At 43.8% G+C, this 20,185-nt stretch overlaps 1 protein-coding gene across 5 annotated transcripts in view; it reads left to right on the top strand.

The window, feature by feature from the left end:
* Positions 1–1,771: 1,771 nt before the first annotated feature.
* Positions 1,772–20,185, top strand: part of ADAM12 (ADAM metallopeptidase domain 12) — a 319,646-nt gene continuing 301,232 nt past the window's right edge. For 4 of the 5 annotated variants that reach the window (XR_010589306.1, XM_005281905.5, XM_042855395.2 and 1 more), the window contains exon 1: positions 16,485–16,757. Coding sequence is in view for 4 of the 5 variants with exons in the window: in XM_005281905.5 (XP_005281962.2) it covers positions 16,640–16,757 (118 nt within the window). In the remaining variant the exon portion in view is untranslated. Of the gene's footprint in view, positions 1,911–16,484; positions 16,758–20,185 lie in introns of those variants that run through there. The other variant, XM_042855394.2, reaches the window with a different exon arrangement.

The following is a 20,185-nucleotide window of genomic DNA, read 5'->3' on the forward strand; positions in this document are numbered from 1 at the left end:
TGAAACTAGTTAGGTTCAGAATTGTATTAAGAGACTGGGCTGCTGTAACAGAGAAGAGAAAGGAATTGCTGTTTAGGGGCTAGGGCAGGGAATTTTAGAGGTAAAAGTGCTGGCTTGTTTATGTCTGTGTTTTTTTATGAGTGGGGGTTTATGCGACAAGAAAAGGATGTGGTTAGAGACTTTGTGAGGTTTGGATTTGTGTTTTAATTATATAAGAAATTGGGGGTGTCTTTTTGTTTTGGTTTTAAATAGCTTTAAAGTCCCAGTGAGGTGCGTTTATTTGTTTGCTTTTGTTAGAATATAGTTTCCTGCAAATTCTTCAGTTTCTCAGACTCTGGTTTTGTTCCATTCAGCTATAACAATTCTAACATATCTTCCCTGTTAGGAAACATACACAGCTTCATCAGAACTGCTTTAAGAAATTTAGCTTATTGTGTTGCCTCATAACTAAAGGTGAGTTGTTATTGTCTAAAAAGATACCTCAAAAAAGAGGCAAGAAGTATCAAGCGCAACAATTTTTGGGGGGGGATGGGGAATGAGATATTTATAAGAGCTATACCTCATGTCTTGGCTGTTTCTGATTTGAAATTATGCTTGGTAGCAACTTATAAGTGCTGTTTAATGAAAGGTGTTTATTCTTTCAGAGTAAGCCTTAGCTTTGAGACAGGCTGCTGCTAAAAGATTAAAATTGCTGCATCTCATTTTGTTATAAATGCATAAATAACTTCAGGATGGCTCTGTTTTATTTATATGTGAATATAATTTTACAGTTCTTTATGATTTTAATAAGAAACTATGGCCTGGCACATTTCCCCTCGGAAACCGAGAATGCTGTTATCTCCTAAAAATAATAATAATAATCGGGTGGGTTTTTTTTGTTTGTTTTTTTAAATACTTAACAGTCAAGTCACACTAATGTTGAGGACATATAATGTCTAGTAGTGAATGTGAATTTGGCACAATAGATTCATTAGAGACTATAAGAAAATATCAATCATATAGGATCTCTTGGGAGTAGCAAGGCTTTTTACAATAACTACAAACACATGCATAATTCATAGATCATAAGGCAAGAAGGGATCATTGAGATGCTCCAATGTAACCACCTCTGTAACATTGGCTTTAGGAGTTCCTTCTATTAATTCCTGTTATACCTATAGCATATCTTTTAGAAAAACATCCATTTGTGATTTACTTAATTCAAACCCCTGCTATACATGTCTGAAAAGGAAATATAGTTGCCCGTGGAGTGAAATGCATTTGTGTTCATGTCCCTTTAATTATCAACTTCAAGTTTTTGAAATTCCCGGACTACAAAAATCTAGTTTGATTGAGCACCCTTTAAACAATGTCTGAATTTTCCTAAATTCCTGAGAAAAATTGTTAATTTTGTTGTTGTTGCTACCTTGATTATAAATGTTTGCAGCATTGGAGAAACTGAACAATGCCCCAATTGTTACATGAACTTCATGCAGGCAGTCCCCTGCGTTCACACAACCCTGTTGAAGCTAAAGGGCATTTATGTGGGCACAGGGGGCTGCTTGTGCAGAGATCGTGGCAGGATCAAAACCGGACTACCAAGGGGATCAGTAAAAATTAAACCAAGTGCTGTCAATAAACAGAGACAATATTTGCTTCCTCCAGTTCCAGTATTCACAGCTGTTACTTGTAAACGCAGAAAATTTAAAAATTTTACACAGAAATATGACTTTCAATGTGATGTCCTTTTACGATAGGCAGCGAAGAATGTTGTAACCAATGTGGGGAAAGTGCAAGAAGAACTGGGGCATAGGTTCAATCAAGGCTTGGATAATGAAAGTCTACTCTGTGTTCTACTAGTGAAAATCCAACCAACTTCACTGACAAGTGAGCCCAGAGAGAGAGTTTTCTACTGAAATCAGTGTCATAAGGTAAGCATTCTATTTGTACATGTGATAAATGGGGGGTGGGTAGTTCCCTTTTATGGACACCCAGCCAGCAAGTTAGCTATAAAATCCCTGTTAGTAGCTGTTCTCTATTTGCTTTACCTGTAAAGGGTTAAAACAGTCCACAGGTAAAGGAAGGGAGTGGACACCTGACCAAAAGAGCCAATGGAAAGGCTAGAACTTTTTAAAATTGGGGGAGGGACTTTCCCTTTGTGTCTGTTGTGGCTCTCTGGAGAAGAGCGGGACAGGGCAGCAGTTATGCTGTGAGAAGCTGAATGCCAGGTATGAAAATCATCAGAATCGTACCTAGAATTGCTTTTTTGGAACCCAGATACGTAAGTAGATCAGAAAAGGTGTAGAAAAACATGATTAGGTTTATTTCTTATGGCTTGTGGATTCCTCTGTGCTAACCCCAGATGCTTTTGTTGCTTGTAACCTTGAAGCTAAACCCCCAGAAAACTCTTTTAGGTACTTACATTTTGGAATTGCTCTTTTAAAAAACTAGCAATAGCCTGAGTTTTCAGATGTATTTTCTTTTTTTTTTGTTTTTAATAAAGTTTATCTTTTTTAAGAACAGGATTTGGATTTTTGTGTCTTACGAGGTTTATGCACATGTTTTTTTAGGTAGCTGGTGGCAACAGCTGATTTCTTTTTCTTTCTCCACTCTTCCCCGGAGAGGGGGTGAAAGGGCTTGAGGGTACCCCACAAGAAGGAATTCTCAAGTGCACCTTCCGGGGTTCCAAGGGGTTTTGCATTTTGGGTGGTGGCAGCATCTAACCATCCAAGGTCAGAGAGAAGCTGTGACCTTGGGAGTTTAATATCTGCCTGCAGTGGACAGTATTAATTTTTAGAATCCTTGTGGGCCCCCACCTTCTGCACTCGAAGTCGCAGAGTGGGGAATCCACCTTGACATGGTGACAGAGAAGTGGGATCATTTTGAACCAGAAGCACAGACCTCAGAAAAATGTGTCCTTTTAAAATCCTTTTTGGCTGATTGAAAACCAGGGGGGTTTTCTTTTTCCTTTTTTCACAGGCACGCAAAGGGTTCAGCCTGCAAAGCCAGGGAATCGAACAAGCAGTTTATTTTTTTCCTCTAGCTTTGTGGCAACGAAGTAGTTAGGCTAGAGTAGGGCAGCCTGTACTTGAGGTTGAGGTTGGGCACCGAAATCCCAAAGCCGCACGCCACGAAGAAGACAGACCCAGATCAAGCCCCGACATCCAGCTCCATTTCAGAAATGCAGGGAGGGGATGGGGGACCAGGAACTTCCCAGGAGGGAAGGGTCAGCCCTCCCCAACCCGAGATCCAGGTGCCAAGATGGAGGGGTGCCCTCAACCCAGACTGAGTTCTGACCACAGAAGACAGGAATTTCGTCACACAGATGATGTGCTTGGAAGCGGAGTTGAAAAGAGAGGCAAAGTGCTTGGAAATGAAGCACTCTGAGGCAGAATTAGAGCTGAAGCGCTTAAAGCTGGAAAGGGCTAAGCTGGGTCCACCAGGCAACACTAACAGTCCTTCTCCAGTTACCGCTCCCCATTCCAAGAAATTCTCCACATACAAGGTAAACAATGATACAGAGGCCTTCTTAGAAAATTTTGAAAGGGCTTGCCTTGGGTACAACACCCCTACAGACCAGTATATGGTGGAGATGAGGCCACAACTCAGTGGACTCTTAGCAGAGGTGACAGCTGAAATGCCTAAAGACCACATGAACAAATACAAACTTTTTAAACAAAAGGCCAGAATTAAAATGGAGTTAACACCCGAGCATGCCCGTCGGTGGTTCAGAGCCCTAAGGTGGAAACCAGACGTGGCATTTTCCCAACATGCCTACCACGTTGTAAAAAATTGTGATGCCTGGATATCAGGAGCAAGTGTTAAATCTCTGGAAGATCTGTCTCTCCTAATACAAATGGAGCAGTTCTTAGAAGGGTGTTCCTGAGGAAGTAGAAAGGTACATCCTAAATGGGAAGCCCAAAACTGTAATTGAGGCGGGGGAGATTGGAACCAAATGGGCGGAAGTGGTGGAGAAGAAGAAAGCTAATAGCAGTTCATGCGGATACCAGAAGGGGTAACCTGAGACAACACCCCACCATTGGGGTCAGCCCAAAGCCCCACCTCGCAAGGAGGAGCCCTCCACACAGCCAGGGAGACCCCAGATGCCCTCTTGTCCCACCACCCCACTCTCCAACCACCCACCCTGCCCCAGCCAGCTGGGCGATGCTTTAAATGTGATGAGCTGGGGCATGTGAAGGCCAACTGCCCCAAGAGTACCAGCTGACTGCAACTCATCACCCTGGAGTCCCACTGAGAGCCTTCAGGCCCAGATGCCTTGCAAATACGGCCAGAGAGAAGGGAAACTGTAAGTGTGGGTGGGAGGAAGATTACTGCATGGAAAGGCACTAGAGCACAGGTGTCAGCTGTCCACCAATCCCTGGTGGACCCCAAAATCATCAACCCAGAGGCCCAAGTGATGGTGCAACCCTTTAAGGTCAACTCTTTTAACTTGCCTACAGCAAAGTTGCCTGTCCTGTCAAAGGGCTGGTCAGGAATATGGACTTTTGCAGTCTCTAATGACTATCCCATTCCCATGCTGCTGGGAGAAGACTTAGCCAACCATGTGACACTAACAAAAAGGGTGGGGATGGTCACCTGCAGCCAGGCTAAACAGGCCTCCACACTTAACTCCATTCCTGAGCCTCCTACAGGGACCCAGCCAGAGGTGGTGAAACCAGACCCCAGACCAAAATCTATGGCAGCAGTTGAAGATCCAGCCAGGCTGGGACCCAGTCAGAACCAGCCCAAGGATTGGAACTGGTGGAGCAGTCAGCACCAGAGCCCGTGCTTGCAACCCCACCAGAGTCTGGGGAGCCAGCACCAAAGGGTGCCACAGAGCCTGCACATGCAGGGCAGCTACACCGGTGCAAGAAGCTCAACCGAAGCCTGAAATACAACCCAGTGCACCAGCAGAGCGTGGCTCACAGTCGACGGAGACACCCCCATCACCTGCATCGCTTCTGGTGGGACCAAATCCACAATCCAGTGAGGACTTAATGTCTCCAGCATCAAGGGAGCAGTTCCAGGCAGAGCAGGAAGCAGATAAAAGCCTCAAGGGAGCTTGGATGGCGGCACGGAGCAACCCACCACCTCTCAGCTCTTCCAGTAGATCCCGGTTTGTTGTAGAAAGCGGACTTTTATACAAGGAAACCCTTTCTGGTGGGCACAAGAAGGACTGGCATCCTCAGAGACAGTTGGTAGTTACAATTAAGTATAGGGAAAAGCTTTTGAGTTTAGCCCACAATCAACCTAGTGGCCATGCTGGGGTGAACAGGACCAAAGATGGTTTGGGGAAGTCATTTCACTGGGAGGGAAAGGTAGTAACATCCTTGCCCATGTCCAGTCTTGTGAGGTGTGCCAGAGGGTGGGAAAGCCCAAGACCAGGTCAAGGCCCCTCTCCAGGCACTCCCCATAATTGAGATTCCATTTCAGTGTGTAGCTGTGGATATTCTGGGTCCTTTCCCTAAGACACCCAGAGGAAAATTGTACATACTGACCTTCATGGATTTTTCCACCCAGTGGCTGGAAGCAGTAGCTCTAAGCAACATCAGGGCTAAGTGTGAGCCAGGCATTGGCAGACATTTTTGCCAGGGTAGGCTGGCCCTCAGACATCCTTACAGATTTGGGAACTAACTTTCTGGTAGGGACCAAGAAACGTCCTTGGGAAGCTCATGGGGTAAACCACTTTGTTGCCACCCCTTACCACCATCAAACAAATGGCCTAGCGGAGAAGTTTAATGGGACTTTGGGGGTCATGATATGTAAATTTGTGAATGAGCACTCCAATGATTGGGACCTAGTGTTGCAGCACTTGCTCTTTGCCTACAGGGCTGAACCACATCCCAGTTTGGGGTTTTCACCCTTTGAACTCACTCATGGCCACGAAGTTAAGGGGCCATTACCGTTGGTGAAGCAGCAGTGGGAGGGCGTTACATCTTCTCCAGGAACTAACGTTTTGGACTTTGTAACCAACCTGCAAACCACCCTCAAAGACTCTCCAGCCCTTGCTCAAGAGAACCTACAGGATGCTCAACAAGAGCAAAAGGCCTGGTACGATAAACATGCCAGAGAGCGTTCCTACAGAGTAGGTGACCAAGTCATGGTCCTGAAAGCGCTCCAGACCAATAAGATGGAAGCATTGTGGGAGGGGCCATTTAAAGTCCAAGAGTGCCTGGGAGCTGTTAATTACCTCATAGCATTCCCAGACCCTACCCTAAAACCTAAAGTATACCATGTTAGTTCCCTAAAGCCATTTTATTCCTGATAAATCAAGATTCTCCAGTTTACAGCCCAGGAGAGAGATGACGCTGAGAGGCCTGAAGGAGTCTACTATGAAGGAAAAAGCACTGCTGGCATAGAAGAGGTGAGCTTTTCCATAACCCTTGGGCGTAAGCAGCGACAGCAAATCCAGGAGCTGTGCACCAGCTTCGTGCCAATGTTTTCAGTAACCCCAGGATGGACAGAACGGCCTTACCACTCCATTGACACAGTTGATGCTCGCCCAATTAGAGCCCAACCCTACTGGATGGCTCTTCAAGCCAAAACTGCAATAGAAAGGGAGATCAAGGACATGTTACAGATGGGTGTAATCTGCCCCTCTGAGAGTGCATGGACCTCTCCAGTGGTTCTGGTTCCCAAACCAGATGGGGAAATCCACTTTTGTGTAGACTACCATAAGCTAAATGATGTAACTCACCCAGAAGACTATCCAATGCCACGTACATTATGAGCTGTTGGAGAAACTGAGATGTGCCCAGTTCATCTCCACCTTACTTAACTAAGGGGTACTGGCAAGTGCCCTAGATGATCCAGCCAAGGAAAGGTCATTCTTCGTCACCCATGTAGGACTGTATGAATTTAATGTGCTCCCTTTCGGACTGCAAAATGCAGCTGCCACCTTCCAGAGACTGGTAGATAACCTTCTGACTGGATTTAGGAAATTTGCAGGTGGCTATATTCTCAGATTCAGGGGCAGAACACCTGGAACGCCTCCAAGCTGTCTTCCAGCGTATAAAGGAGGCAGGATTAACTGTTAAGGCCAAAAAATATCAAATAGGCCTAAACAGGGTAGCATACCTTGGACACCAGGTGGGTCAAAGAACTATCAACCCCCTACAGGCTAAAGTAAATGCTATCAAAAATTGGCCTGTTCCTAAGTCAAAGAAGCAAGTCCAATCCTTCTTTGGCTTAGCCAGGTATTACCGATGATTTGTACCACACTACAGCCAAATTGCCACCCCACTAACACACCTAATCAGGAAAAAACAGCCAAATGCAGTTCAGTGGACTGAGAAGTGTCAGAAAGCCTTTAATCAGCTTAAGGCAACCCTTATGTCTGACCCTGTACTAAGGGCCCCGGACTTTGACCAACCGTTCACTTGGACGCATCTGTGGTTATGATGTGGTGTAGGAGCAGTTTTAATGCAGGAAGAAACAGATCAACAATTCCATCCTGTCATGTTTCTCAGCAAAAAAAACTTTCTGAGAGGGAAAGCCCCTGGTCAGTCTCAGAAAAGGAATGTTACGCCATTGTGTATGCTCTGGAGAATCAGCCTTGACAATATATAGCAGCATTATTCAGGGAAACATAATTTCCTTTTATTTATGTATAAACATTGTGTGATGAGGCATATAGGGGTTATCAAGTCTACTTAAGTACAGGGACATGTCCTGTTTCTAATAGTCTTTTTCAGATACTACAAACCCACCTCCACCCTCCTTTTCACACTATTTCTACAACAATATGACACTTACCACTGTAATTGCATTCTACACACTGCAAAACAATCTGACAGTTCCCGGATTCCATAGGGAGCCAATGAAGAGAGGGAGAAGTGAGCTTTCATTGGCTTGTGTTCTGAACTGAGTCAAGCTTTATAGGAAGGACAAGCATTTCATTCAAAAATAAAGTGAATCTTAATTGTCAATCCTGGAGGCCATGAATACACAGATGCCTGTGGCACAGTCAGAGCAGATGTGGACATCTTGCGAAACATAGATGGGCAGTGGTATTTTTTTGTCCCTTGGGCTGTTATGGGTATCTAGAAGAAGCTGAGGATCTAGGAGAACAGAGTCTATGTATGATCCTTAATGATCTGAGAGCATCCTCAGTTGAAGACAATGTTATGACCTTGGGCTAGTCACATCTCTCCCTGTGTGTCCTTTTTGCCCCATCTGTAAACTAAGGATGATGATACTGACTATCTTTTGTGAAGTGGTTTGAAATCTATGAATGAAAAATGCTAGACAAGAGTTAGGTATTATTATGGAGGTGCTATCTCCCCACCAGAAACCTTTGTCTTTTTGGAATTGAGGTTCAGTCAGCTGCCCTTCTTCGAGTTGCTGATCTCAGCCAGACACTTGAACAGCTGGGAAAGGGTTTCTATTTCCATCTGATGTGAAGGGGATGTAGTACTGGGCTGGGTACCACTATATATTGCTGTCAATGTTTCACAATCTTCCTTAGTGGCTTTGCAGAGATGTTGAGCAGAATGTGGGAGAGGATGATGAGTTAGTGCTATCATGACTCTCTGGGTGTAGCCTTAGAGGAATGATTGACGCTATCTCAGCACAATCGTGCTAACTCTTGCCATATATCTGTGAGATGGACAGATTCCACAGGTGGCTGTATCCAATTCTGTGGAGAGGTCGACCAACATAACTCCATGCATAATAATACCTAGCTCTGACCGTGCTTTTCATCAGCAGATCACAAAGCACTCTACAAAGGAAGCAAATATCGTCCCAATTCTAGAGTCCTCCTCCATTGTCTACTGGAAAAACGTCAGCAATGGTGTGGTTTGGAATAGTTGATAAGGGTGTGACTTAACAACTGCAGTGGTGGAGGAGAGATCTATGGTGAGAGTGTCAGCTTGCGTGAATCTTTTCTTTTTCTAATTCTGAATCCTGTCTGCATCAGTTTTTCTTCCTTGTGACCCTGGAAAGGTCATTTTAAACCCCCTCTCTCACTCTCCTCATCTGTCAAATGGGCATAATACTTGTCTACGGCACAGATGTTGTGAGGCTTGATCTAGTCATATATTATAGTGCTTTCCATGTAAGGATATCACAGCACTTAATGAGTATAACATATTTCTATATACATTCCTTACTAAGTCTAGGGGCTTCTTCTCCAGACTCAGCACCCCCTTTCCCTCCTGTCTTTGATGCTAACTAATTTCTCCTCAATATCCTCTCTTCATTTAGCTTCCAGGAGTTTGTCTTTTGGTTATCCTCATCTTTTGTTGATGACTCTTTCTCTGCCTCCCTCCTCTCTAGTCTCCCAGGCATCTGTCCTTGTGCATTCCTTCCTTTAGGCCATGTTTGTCTTTGGGTGACTTCTGCCACACTTAGCAGCTTTCTGCTGCCTACTCTCAAATCTACCTTTTTGCTTCTAACCATACAAACATGTTGCATTTATTATAAAATAATACATGCAAACTTTTGGATAACCAAGCATTTCGATTAGCTTGGATTCTGGTAATCAAAGTTGACCTATACTGACATGTGAACAAAATTTCAGACCAAGTGTCCCTTGGACATGCCTGTCTGGTACAGATAGGTTGTCTAAACCTGTGAATGACAGCATGTGGTGGTCTTGTGGCTTGAATGTAATACTCATTGTTGTTACAAGCATCTCTTAACCTCTCAGATTCCTGCTGTTACAGCTGATGTGCTGGTTATTTTTCCACTGTGCCTTATTTTCAACTACTGGTACATTAGTCAGTCCTAGTGCCACTGCACACCTTCCTTGGGCAAAGTTTTCACTCAATCACCCTAAGTTCTCTTTCAGTAAAGAGATCAGGCCCAAGCCAAGGAACAGGGACTAATGCCACAAATTCTCTTTCACAGGTTTAACATTGCACTCAGAAATATTTTAGTAGGTTTTTTTTTTAAATAAACACAGCTCTCTGAAAGCAGAGGATGCTAAAGAGCTGACAATTTGTATTTGATACATTAATAGGCAGTTCTATGCAATAGAGTAAGAGGTGGTTGGGAAGCTGGAGGACAAAGCACACTTTTCTGGCCACAGTGCATTAATGGCAATAAGTAATGATACTTAACACTTATACAGGATTTAGCCTTTTTGAAGTACTGTATGGATGTTAACTAATGAACTCTCTCAAAATCCTGTGAGGAAGTATTCTTCTCCAATTTACAGATTGTGGAGATTGAGGTCAGGCAGTGAGGTGATTTACCCAATCATAGAAGATTAGGGTTGGAAGAGACCTCAGGAGGTAATCTAGTCCAACCCCCCGCACAAAGCAGGTCCAATACCAACTAAATCATCCCAGCCAGGGCTTTGTCAAGCCAGGCCTTAAAATCTCTAAGATGGAGATTCCACCACCTCTCTAGGTAACCCATTCCAGTGCTTCACCACCCTCCTAGTGAAAGAGTTTTTCCTAATATCCAACCTAGACCTTCCCCACTGCAACTTGAGACCATCACTCCTTGTTCTGTCATCTGCCACCACTGAGAACAGCTGAGCTCCATCCTCTTTGGAACCCCCCTTCAGGCAGTTGAAGGCTGCTATCAAATCCCTCCTCACTCTTCTCTTCTGCAGCCTAAACAAGCCCAGTTCCCTCAGCCTCTCCTCAAAGTCCTGTGCCCCAGCCCCCTGATCATTTTCGTTGTCCTCTGCTGGACTGTCTCCAATTTGTCCACATCCTTTCTGTAGTGGGGGGCCCAAAACTGGACGCAGTACTCCAGATGTGGCATCACCAGTGCAGACTAGAGGGGAATAATCACTTCCCTCAATCTGCTGGCAATGATCCTACTAATGCAGCCCAATGTGCCATTAGTCTTCTTGGCAACAAGGGCACACTGCTGACTCATATCCAGCTTCTTGTCCACTAATCCCCAGGTTCTTTTCTGCAGAACTGCTGCTTAGCCAGTTGGTCCCCAGCCTGTAGCAGTGCATGGGATTCTTCTCTCCTAAGTGCAGGACTCTGCACTTGTCCTTGTTGAACCTCTTCAGATTTCTTTTGGCCCAATCCTCCAATTTGTCTAGGTCACTCTGGATTCTATCCCTACCCTTCAGCATATCTACCTCTCCCGCCAGCTTAGTGTCATCCGCAAACTTACTGAGGGTGTAATCCATCCCATCATCTAGATAATTAATAAAGATGTTGAACAAAACTGGCCCCAGGACTGACCCCTGGGGCACTCCCACTTGATACCGGCTGCCAACTAGACATCAAGCTGTTGACCACTACCAATTGAGCCCGACAATCTAGCTAGCTTTCTATCCACCTTATAGTCCATTCATCTAATCCATACTCTTTTAACCTGCTGGCAAGAATACCTTGGGAGACTGTATCAAAAGCTTTGCTAAAGTCAAGATATATCCTGCTTTCCCCATATCCATAGAGCCAGTTATCTCATCATAGAAGGCAATCAGGTTGGTCAGGCATAACTTGCCCTTGGTGAATCCATGTTGACTATTCCTGATCACCTTCCTCTCCTCCAAGTGCTTCAAAATGGTTTCCTTGAGGACCTGCTCCATGATTTTTCCAAATCAGAGACAAGATTACCTCTCAGAAGCGTTTGACCCTTAAGCCTTCACTGTTGTTTTTTTGTTTTGTTTTCTAGATCACAGTGCCTCTCAGGTGAGTCAGAATGTCACACTAGTCTAGAAGATTCCATCCAAGTTGTCAATATTATACCAGCGAGACAGGGCAGCTACCTGAGGCTTGACGCCAAATGAGACTGAATTGTCAGTTCAGTTGTGAGTTAGTGATTGTGTTAATGTGGGTTAATGTCATGTTACCACACTCCAAGCAGACCAGCTACCTACCTTCTGTCTCCTCTTCTCCCATCTCACAGCACAAGAGAAGTAGTGGCCCAACTGTCAGGAGGAAAAAATCAAGGGGCTGAACGAGCAGCAGTTGCCTGAAGAGCTGCTACTGTCACAGGATATCATGTGCCACAGACAGAAGGAGGTGTGGGTCCCAAATATAAGAAGTATTGGAAGCACTAGAGAAGGGGTCGGCAACCTTTCAGAAGTGGTGTGCCGAGTCTTCATTTATTCACTTTAATTTAAGGTTTTGCGTGCCAGTAATACATTTTAACATTTTTAGAAGGCCTCTTTCTATAAGTCTAGAATATATAACTAAACTATTGTATGTAAAATAAGGTTTTTAAAATGTTTAAGAAGCGTCATTTAAAATTAAATTAAAATGCAGAGCCTGTTCTCTCTCCCCCTCCCCCCCCCCCCGGGACCAGTAGCCAGGACCCAGGCAGTGGGAGTGCCCCTGAAAATCAGCTTGCGTGCCACAGGTTGCCTACTCCTGCACTGGAGTAAGTAAAGGTACTTTATGGGAAGCAAGGGGGGCAAAAATGGGTGAGGGCAAGGGGAAGGGTGAGAGAGTAAAATCAGGGTGAGAGGACAAAACATGACTGATAAAGGACACAAACAAGAAAAAACACTGACACCTTTAAATGGATAAGATTTTAAAAAAAATTTAAAAATGACTAGACAGGTATTTGCCTATATGGAAAAATCTGCTGGACCAGGGCCTACCTGTCCAGTTTTGGGCCCCACACTACAAGAAGGATGTGGAAAAATTGGAAAGAGTCCAGCAGAGGGCAACAAAAATGATTAGGGGGCTGGAGCACATGACTTATGAGAAGAGGCTGAGGGAACTGGGATTATTTAGTCTGCAGAAGAGAAAAATGAGGGGGGATTTGATAGCTGCTTTCAACTACCTGAAAGGGGGTTCCAAAGAGGATGGATCTAGACTGTTCTCAGTGGTGACAGATGACAGAACAAGGAGTAATGGTCTCAAGTTGCACTTGGGGAGGCTTAGGTTGGATATTAGGAAAAACTTTTTCACTAGGAGGGTGGTGAAGCACTGGAATGGATTACCTAGGGAGGTGGTGGAATCTCCTTCCTTAGAGGTTTTTAAGGTCAGGCTTGAGAAAGCCCTGGCTGGGATGATTTTGTTGGGAATTGGTCCTACTTTGAGCAGGGGGTTGGACTAGATGACCTCCTGAGGTCCCTTCCAACCCTGATATTCTGATACCTTTGAAATATCCAGAGTGCCTGGCAACAGCAGTTTGATTTGCTCTTGCTCACCCATTCATTCATCTAAGGTAGATAAGTGGAGTTTCATAAAATTTATTGCAAGTGGGTTTTTTAGTAGGAGTCCTTAAGAAATCAAGGAGTACTTGTGGCACCTTAGAGACTAACTAATTTATTTGGGCATAATCTTTCGTGGGCTAAAACCCACTTTGAAACCTAAGAAATCAAGGTTTGTTTTGTTTTCTGTAGTCAGTAATGAGTTTGTTTTTAATGAATGAGAGTTTTGTTCTAGATCTTTAGCTAAAATTGTATGTCCCGCTTTTGAAAGTTTGCTGCTGTCCTCCAGCCTGAGATGGTTAACAATGCACTCTGGATTCTTTGGTGATTAAAAACTCTGTTAATAGATTCACTTTAAACCCCATGAAACTAAACTGAATTATATATTCCAAGTAGTAGGACAGGAATGATAGTATTCTCAGTTCCTCACTTGTGTGCTTGGGAGGGGGGGAAATCCACAGGTTTTTCCCCTCCCTGCAGACTTGGTGAATGAACAAAAAATAGGGCAATTGGGGAATACTTAATTAAATACAAATCACAATACTGAAATGCATTGCCAGCAGTCTACATGAGCATAAAGAGGAGCTGTATAAAAGCATTTGTTGCTTTTTAATTTTTTACCCTATGTTTTAAGAAAATAGACCTTCAAAGGACAGAAAAGCTACAGCCTCTCCTGACTTGGTTAGGTGTTACCCAGGGCCATTACTGAAGAATTTTCTGGCTTTTTGGACACAAAGGGGTTATTGTTTTTAACCTTCATTTTGAAGGTATTGGGATACATACAATAAATCATCCCTTAAAAAAAATCAGTGGCATCATTGACTAGATTTTAAAATTAAAATGTTGAAATTATCTGGGACAATAAAAATGAGCATTGGCAACTTTACACCTTGACACTTAACTGTTCTAAAAAACAGATCCATGGGATCAGGAATAATAGCATAAACCAATCTAAAGTTATACTGGAAAATCATAACACCTGCCTGAGAACTATAGTTGTACGTAGGCGGGGTAGAGAATGAGTTCTTTCCATTCAGAAGTTTTCTTTGTTTTTAGGATAATTTTTCTCCAAATTACTATTTCATTTAAACACCCCTACATGAATCATTCTACATTAGAGATGACCTGCATTTTGGATAGCAGCTTCCAGACAAAATCTGGCTATTTTGGATTGTGATAACTTGCAAATTCAGAAAATTGTTTTGCTCTTATTGGTTTTCTTTGTGTTGTACAGTACACAAAAATGAAAGACCCTGCCCAAAGCAGTTTATCTAGCTGTATAACTTGGAATAAGGTATCCATTAAAGACATAAGTTTTAGATGCATTTAAAATGTATCAGGATTTCACCTGCACAAAAGAGAGAAATGGACAAAATTAAATCATATTAACATTTGGTGAAATTTTATCAGAAACCTATCCTTGCTTACCTCTCAAACACTCTCCTTGTCTGTGTGTCCTTCACAGAGCTCAGTTCATCAAATTTTCTAGTGGGGGTGAGAAATGCAAATCAAAACTCTGAGAAATGAGAGAAAGAGTTCTGTGCATGTTTTGACACCTTTTGGTGGAGGTGGGGTAATATCTTAAGTCTGAGGAGAGGTAGGAGGCTAAAAGGACTTGTCCTATCCCATTCCAGGTCAGACTGTACAAATCTTTCAAACCCATATGTGATCCGAAGATACCCTTCATGGTGTAACTACTGTCTTTAAACCCACTAGAAGAGTGGTTCTCAACCAGGAGTGCAGAGACCCCTGGGGGGGGGGGTAAGGAGGCTGTGAGCAGGTTTCAGGGGGTCTGCAAAGCATGGCTGACATTAGACTCACCAGGGCCCAGGGCAGAAAGCCAAAGCTGCGGTGTGCGGGACTGCAGTCCGCAGCCCTGAGCCCCACCACATGGGGCTGAAGCTGAAGCCTGAGCAACTTAGCTTTGCGGTGCTCCCTGTGGCGTGGGGTCCCAGGCAATTGCCCTGCTTGCTACCTCCTAACACAGGCCCTGGCTTTTATATGTGGAAAAACAGTTGTTATAGCACAGGGGGCCTTGGACTTTTTATAGCATGTAGAGGGGGTGGGGGGTGGGAGGGGACTCCTAGGGTGACCAGATAGCAAGTGTGAAAAATCAGGATGAGGGTGGGGGGGGGGGGGGGGGGTAATAGGAGCCTATGTAAGAAAAAGCCCCAAATATCAGGACTGTTCATATAAAATCGTGACATCTGATCACTCTAGCCGGCCTCCAAAAGCAAAAGGTTGAGGACCCTGCACTAGAACAGTCACTATTTACACATTCAAATTTGCATAGCTCTGTGGGGTTTGTGAGTGTGGTTTTGTCTTTGTTTTTTGTTGGCAAAGGCCCAAACTGAGGCCCTAATCCTGAAAATTGTTCCATGCAAGAAGAATCTTGAGTGGAAAAAATTGCAGAATTAGGGCCTGACACATATGAGTTACTTTATGCCTATGAGTATTCTCCCTGATTTCAATAGAACTATGTGTGTAAAATGCAGGCAGCTTTGTGTTCCCAGGATCGGGGCCTTTCTTTCTCCCTTCCTTGGGAGAAGCCCTGAGACACATCTATCGCTGCATTTATATGTATTTCGTTGGCGGGCTAGGGGTTTGATGGGCATAAACTACTGTCTGGGTTGGTTTTTTTGTTTGTTTGTTTCCCAGACAACTGTTGACAATGTGAACGAGGAAGATATCTTTTTAAAAAACAACCTATTTTGTTCGTTAAACTTTTAAACACTGTAAAGTAACAGCCCCAGGAATCAGAAATAACCTACAATAATATGAAACCAATAAAGAATTTCTCTGTTCTTATTACACGTTCAAGTTGTTTTTCAGACATCACCCTGTGTGTAACAGAAATCACTAGAACACTATACAACCCTCCGCGAGCGGGGAGGAGAAGCTTCATCCAGATCCCTTATCACTAGAGGGGGAGACTTCTAACACATATACCAGTCACTCCAGCAAAAGAGGGGGAGTCTTTAAAGCCAACCTTAAAATCAATCCCACAGGAGGGAGTCTCCTTCCAACTGAAGGAGACTTGGCAGGTCTGAGAATGGGGATGATGTGTCGTTTCAGGAACATACCACCGTGCCTGAGTAACCTCTTCTCAACAGAGTAACTGTTACCGTGTGCACAGCGGGAGAGGCGGGCCGTAGGACCCCGCGGAGACGCCGTGAGGGGAGGCAGGAGGACAATAATTTGTTCCATTGTAATGAGAACGGTAAATGTTGGCAAGGGGCAGATTTCCCAGGCAGGCCTGCCTTCTTTCACCAACGATCTTTAGTGCCTCCTGCTAGCCAACACGGACAGTCTGCTCATTTATTGCAACGGTCAACAGATAGTTCTTGCCAAAAAAAAAAAAAAAGCCAAACCCCAAACAACTTTTTTTTTTTTTTTAAATAAAAGCAAAGCCCAGCTCATCAGCAGTCCATGCAGGAGCAGGAGGGGTTTGGGAGTTAACTGCATGCAGGAAATCTCTCACATCCTGCGTCCCAGCTCGCTCCTCTCTGTAACTGTATATGATGGTGCTATTCTCCAGACCTAGCTGATGAAAGTTTGTCTCTTTCAGTCTGGGCTAAGATGTCAAAGCGTCTCCATGCAGAGCAGCGGCGCTTCCCTCCTCCTCACCCCCCAGCCCAGATATTCATGCTGCTGCTCAGCCTAAACTGGCTCTTTATAGCATCATCCAGGGCTCAAGGTAAGTTGGCGATGCTTTTATATACAGACACACACACACACACATTTCCAGGGCACAAGCCAGCAGATGATATGGCCAAGTTTGGACCCCTTCACCCGCGCCGACACGGTTAGAAAGAAGCAGAGTCTCCCTTGGCATTTCCCCACCACCCCGGGGCTTCTGCATATTTGCATTTCTCCCCCCCTCCCCCCCAAAAAGTCCCCCTCCTCTCGTGGCTGCTTTGCAAACGTTGCAACCCTCCTCTTCCAGTTACCATCCCGTCCCGTCTGCTCTGCAAATCCAGCTCCTCTCTGAGAGCAGCAGCCGCACCGCGTTCCCCAGCCTCCCCAACTCCTCTTTTGCTCTGGTTGTGCCGCTGTGTTTGCGTGTAAGGGGGAGTTAGCTTCGTCTGGGAGTGAAAGCATTCACGCTGCGTCGGCTGTTCATTGCAGCCCAGAGAGCCGGGCTGGAGGATTGCTGCCTGCTTAGCTGCAGCGCCAGCGCCCCAGCCGCCAAGTACCCGAGCTTGCATTAGCTCTCATGCCCCTTCCCTCCCCCCGGGGCAATGTGGCAGGCGATTCTCGTTACTGATGCGGAGGAGCCCGGGACGGAGGGACACACGCCATACAAAAGTTGATCTAATAGGTTACTAAGTTCTGTCTTTGCTTCCAAGTTTTGCCTTGACAAACTCTAGCCGCACACTGCACACATCAGACCTTCTAGTCTCACCTATTTGGGGATGAAGGAGTGTGGGAGACCTTTTTCTAAAGTCTCTCTCTCTTTTTTTGTTCGGAATGAAGGATTTTGCTATGTGTTCCAGTTACACTCGAGATTGCTTTGAAATCTCACCTCATTTAAATTGTCCTAGCAACTTGAAATGCAGACCTGCATAAATAGCTCAAGGACTAAAGAGTATTCACACCATAGCCTTTATTTTGTGTCCTGTTCCAGTATGTAGGGAATCTTCAACTGCCCCCCCCCGGCCCCCCAACCTGTTGCTATGGGCTATTCACCTGGTTCCTGTTTATTTTAGCATAAACACTCGCATATGTTCAGTTGAGGATTTTCAAACACTTTACTGAAAATTTAGCCTTACAACACATCAGTGAATTTGGTAAGAATTATTTAGGGAAGGGCAAGCAATTTATAATAAGTAATATATTCAAAACACTTTGCTTCTGTGTTTATGAATTTTCTGCACATAAATAGGGGGAAATGGATTTATCATTCAAAATTATGTGTGAATTCAGCTATTAATCCTGAGTCTGTAGACTCAGTGGAGGACAGTTCCACATGAATATTTGAAAGTGGATATTTGTACTTTGCTGATTAGTTTCCTGGGTCATATGGTATTGTCTCTGGTCTCTGAGTGGATAATTTCTGTAAGCAACCACCAACAGTAAGAATTTTGAATTGCATGTTGGTGTAGAATTTGAAATCTGAACTGTTAGTCAGATGTGAGTCATAATCCACTTTAGATGAGTATTTGGGCAATTCGGGTTTAACATTTTTCCTCATTAGTGAAAGCTTTATTTTCTATCTAGAATATTCATGCTAAGGGAACACAGAATTTATTTAAATATTTGAATAAATATTTGCTTAAAATGTTTAACAGTATTTGCTTAGCTCTGTTATGCCAGTTTCTCAGAAATATTTGGAGTCATCTTGTCTCCAGTTCACTCAGCAAGTTAGTGACAGGGTCAGGAATCAAACACAGAGGTCTGACTCTGTCCCCTGCTTTAACTAGAGCTGACATTGCATAATTTATGAGAGAGAGAGAGAGAGTTGTTAAATTGCATAAATATATAGTATAGCAATGAAAGAAGTATCTGTTCCTACAGACCTGTTTGCATGTGTCTACTATTCCAATTTGAAATTTAGCTTTTGTTTAGACCCTAAATTTATGCATAGCAGATTTATGCTGGGCTGTGGCTTTGATTTTGCTAGGAAAATTAACGGTATGGTAACTAACATGGGTTAACCCATGTTAACTAACGTGATAAGAAAACATTCCTTTATCAACATGTTAGTTAACAAGGGTTAACCCGTGTTAGTTAACAAACCATTATCATTTTCCTAGTGAAGACAGAGCCATAGTCCTACCACAAATAGAGCTTCATGATTCACTTGATTTGAGAACACGCATATTCTATGTAATTGTGTATGAGTGAACTGGGGTCATTTAGTCAGCTGATATCCCCAGATAGTGAGCTAGGAAGACATCAATTGGTCACAGTCAACTGGTAGCATACAAACCCATCAGATGTGAGAACTAATCCTTGTCTTCAATAGAACTGTGTGTGGGCCCAGGGGACAACGATGCATATGAGCTTGTGGGATCAAGGCATGTCTAGTGCTTCTTCAACTACTTGTGATGCATCTGGGCTGAAAACTTGCTGTGCAGGGTTCATAATATAACCTGCTTGATTTTGGTATTTTGAAGAAGGAAAGATTTATACATCTGAGATATTAAACCCTATATAATGGTTTCTGTGCTTGTATAGTAGTACTTCACATGGACAGTTTATGAGAGTTTAAGTGCCTAAATATTTATAGAATGAATGTTAATGGCTCTGAGAGTTTAAGATCATGGACGAATAGCCGTAAACTATAACTTCTCTTAAGGGGCAACCATCTGTCAAGAGCCACTTATTGGATTTGGCTCTTTCCTTGTGTCTTCCCATTTCCAATCCTAAACCTTCTAAGTTAATAACTATTAGTTCTTACAATTCCCAGTCTCCTGCCTTTCTTACAGTTGCCATTGAACGTGTCCTTCTCCCATCTTTCCCCCCCAATCACATCTTATCACATATTCTCTTCTCTTTCAAATCTTGTCATCTTCTTTGTTGATACCGTTGGATGAAATTTACCCTTTGTGTTGGTCCTTAGTATAGGAATGGATTTCATCCTTAGTAAACCTGCAAAATTAAACACTTACTTTATTGTCATATTGCTCCCTCTGGAGTCTTTTTGGAGTCCATAGAAAAACTCCCTTTGATTGAGTCCTACTTGATTCCCATGTAACCCTCAGAGCTCTTTTTAGTGTCATCTTGAAACTGTTGCTGAGGTTGAGGGGGATAAGATTGGACTCTGTACAACCACGTGCTCATTTGACTGTTGGCCAAACTGACTTTCCTACAGATATTTTGGACACCCTGTGTAAGATCTGTAACTGGTGTACATAGGCGTGGCTCTGTTGTCTCTGATGGAACTGTGTCAGCTTACCCCAGCTAGGATGTCCCTCTTCTGATCCCACCCTGAAAATGCTCTGTTCCAGTTGATCTCATCTGTTCCCTCTGCCTGCAGGGGAGATATCCAATTTGTTTGTTTTTGCCAAGTTTCTAATCTCCCTTTTTCCTTGATGGTTGTTGGAAATGTTGCTGCCTTGCTATGAGGAGCAACTTCTAAGTAATGATCTACCGCATACATTTCAGACTACTTGTCATCCT

This window comes from Chrysemys picta, chromosome 7 (assembly GCF_011386835.1).
Source record: "Chrysemys picta bellii isolate R12L10 chromosome 7, ASM1138683v2, whole genome shotgun sequence".
Classification (NCBI taxonomy): Eukaryota; Metazoa; Chordata; order Testudines; family Emydidae; genus Chrysemys; species Chrysemys picta.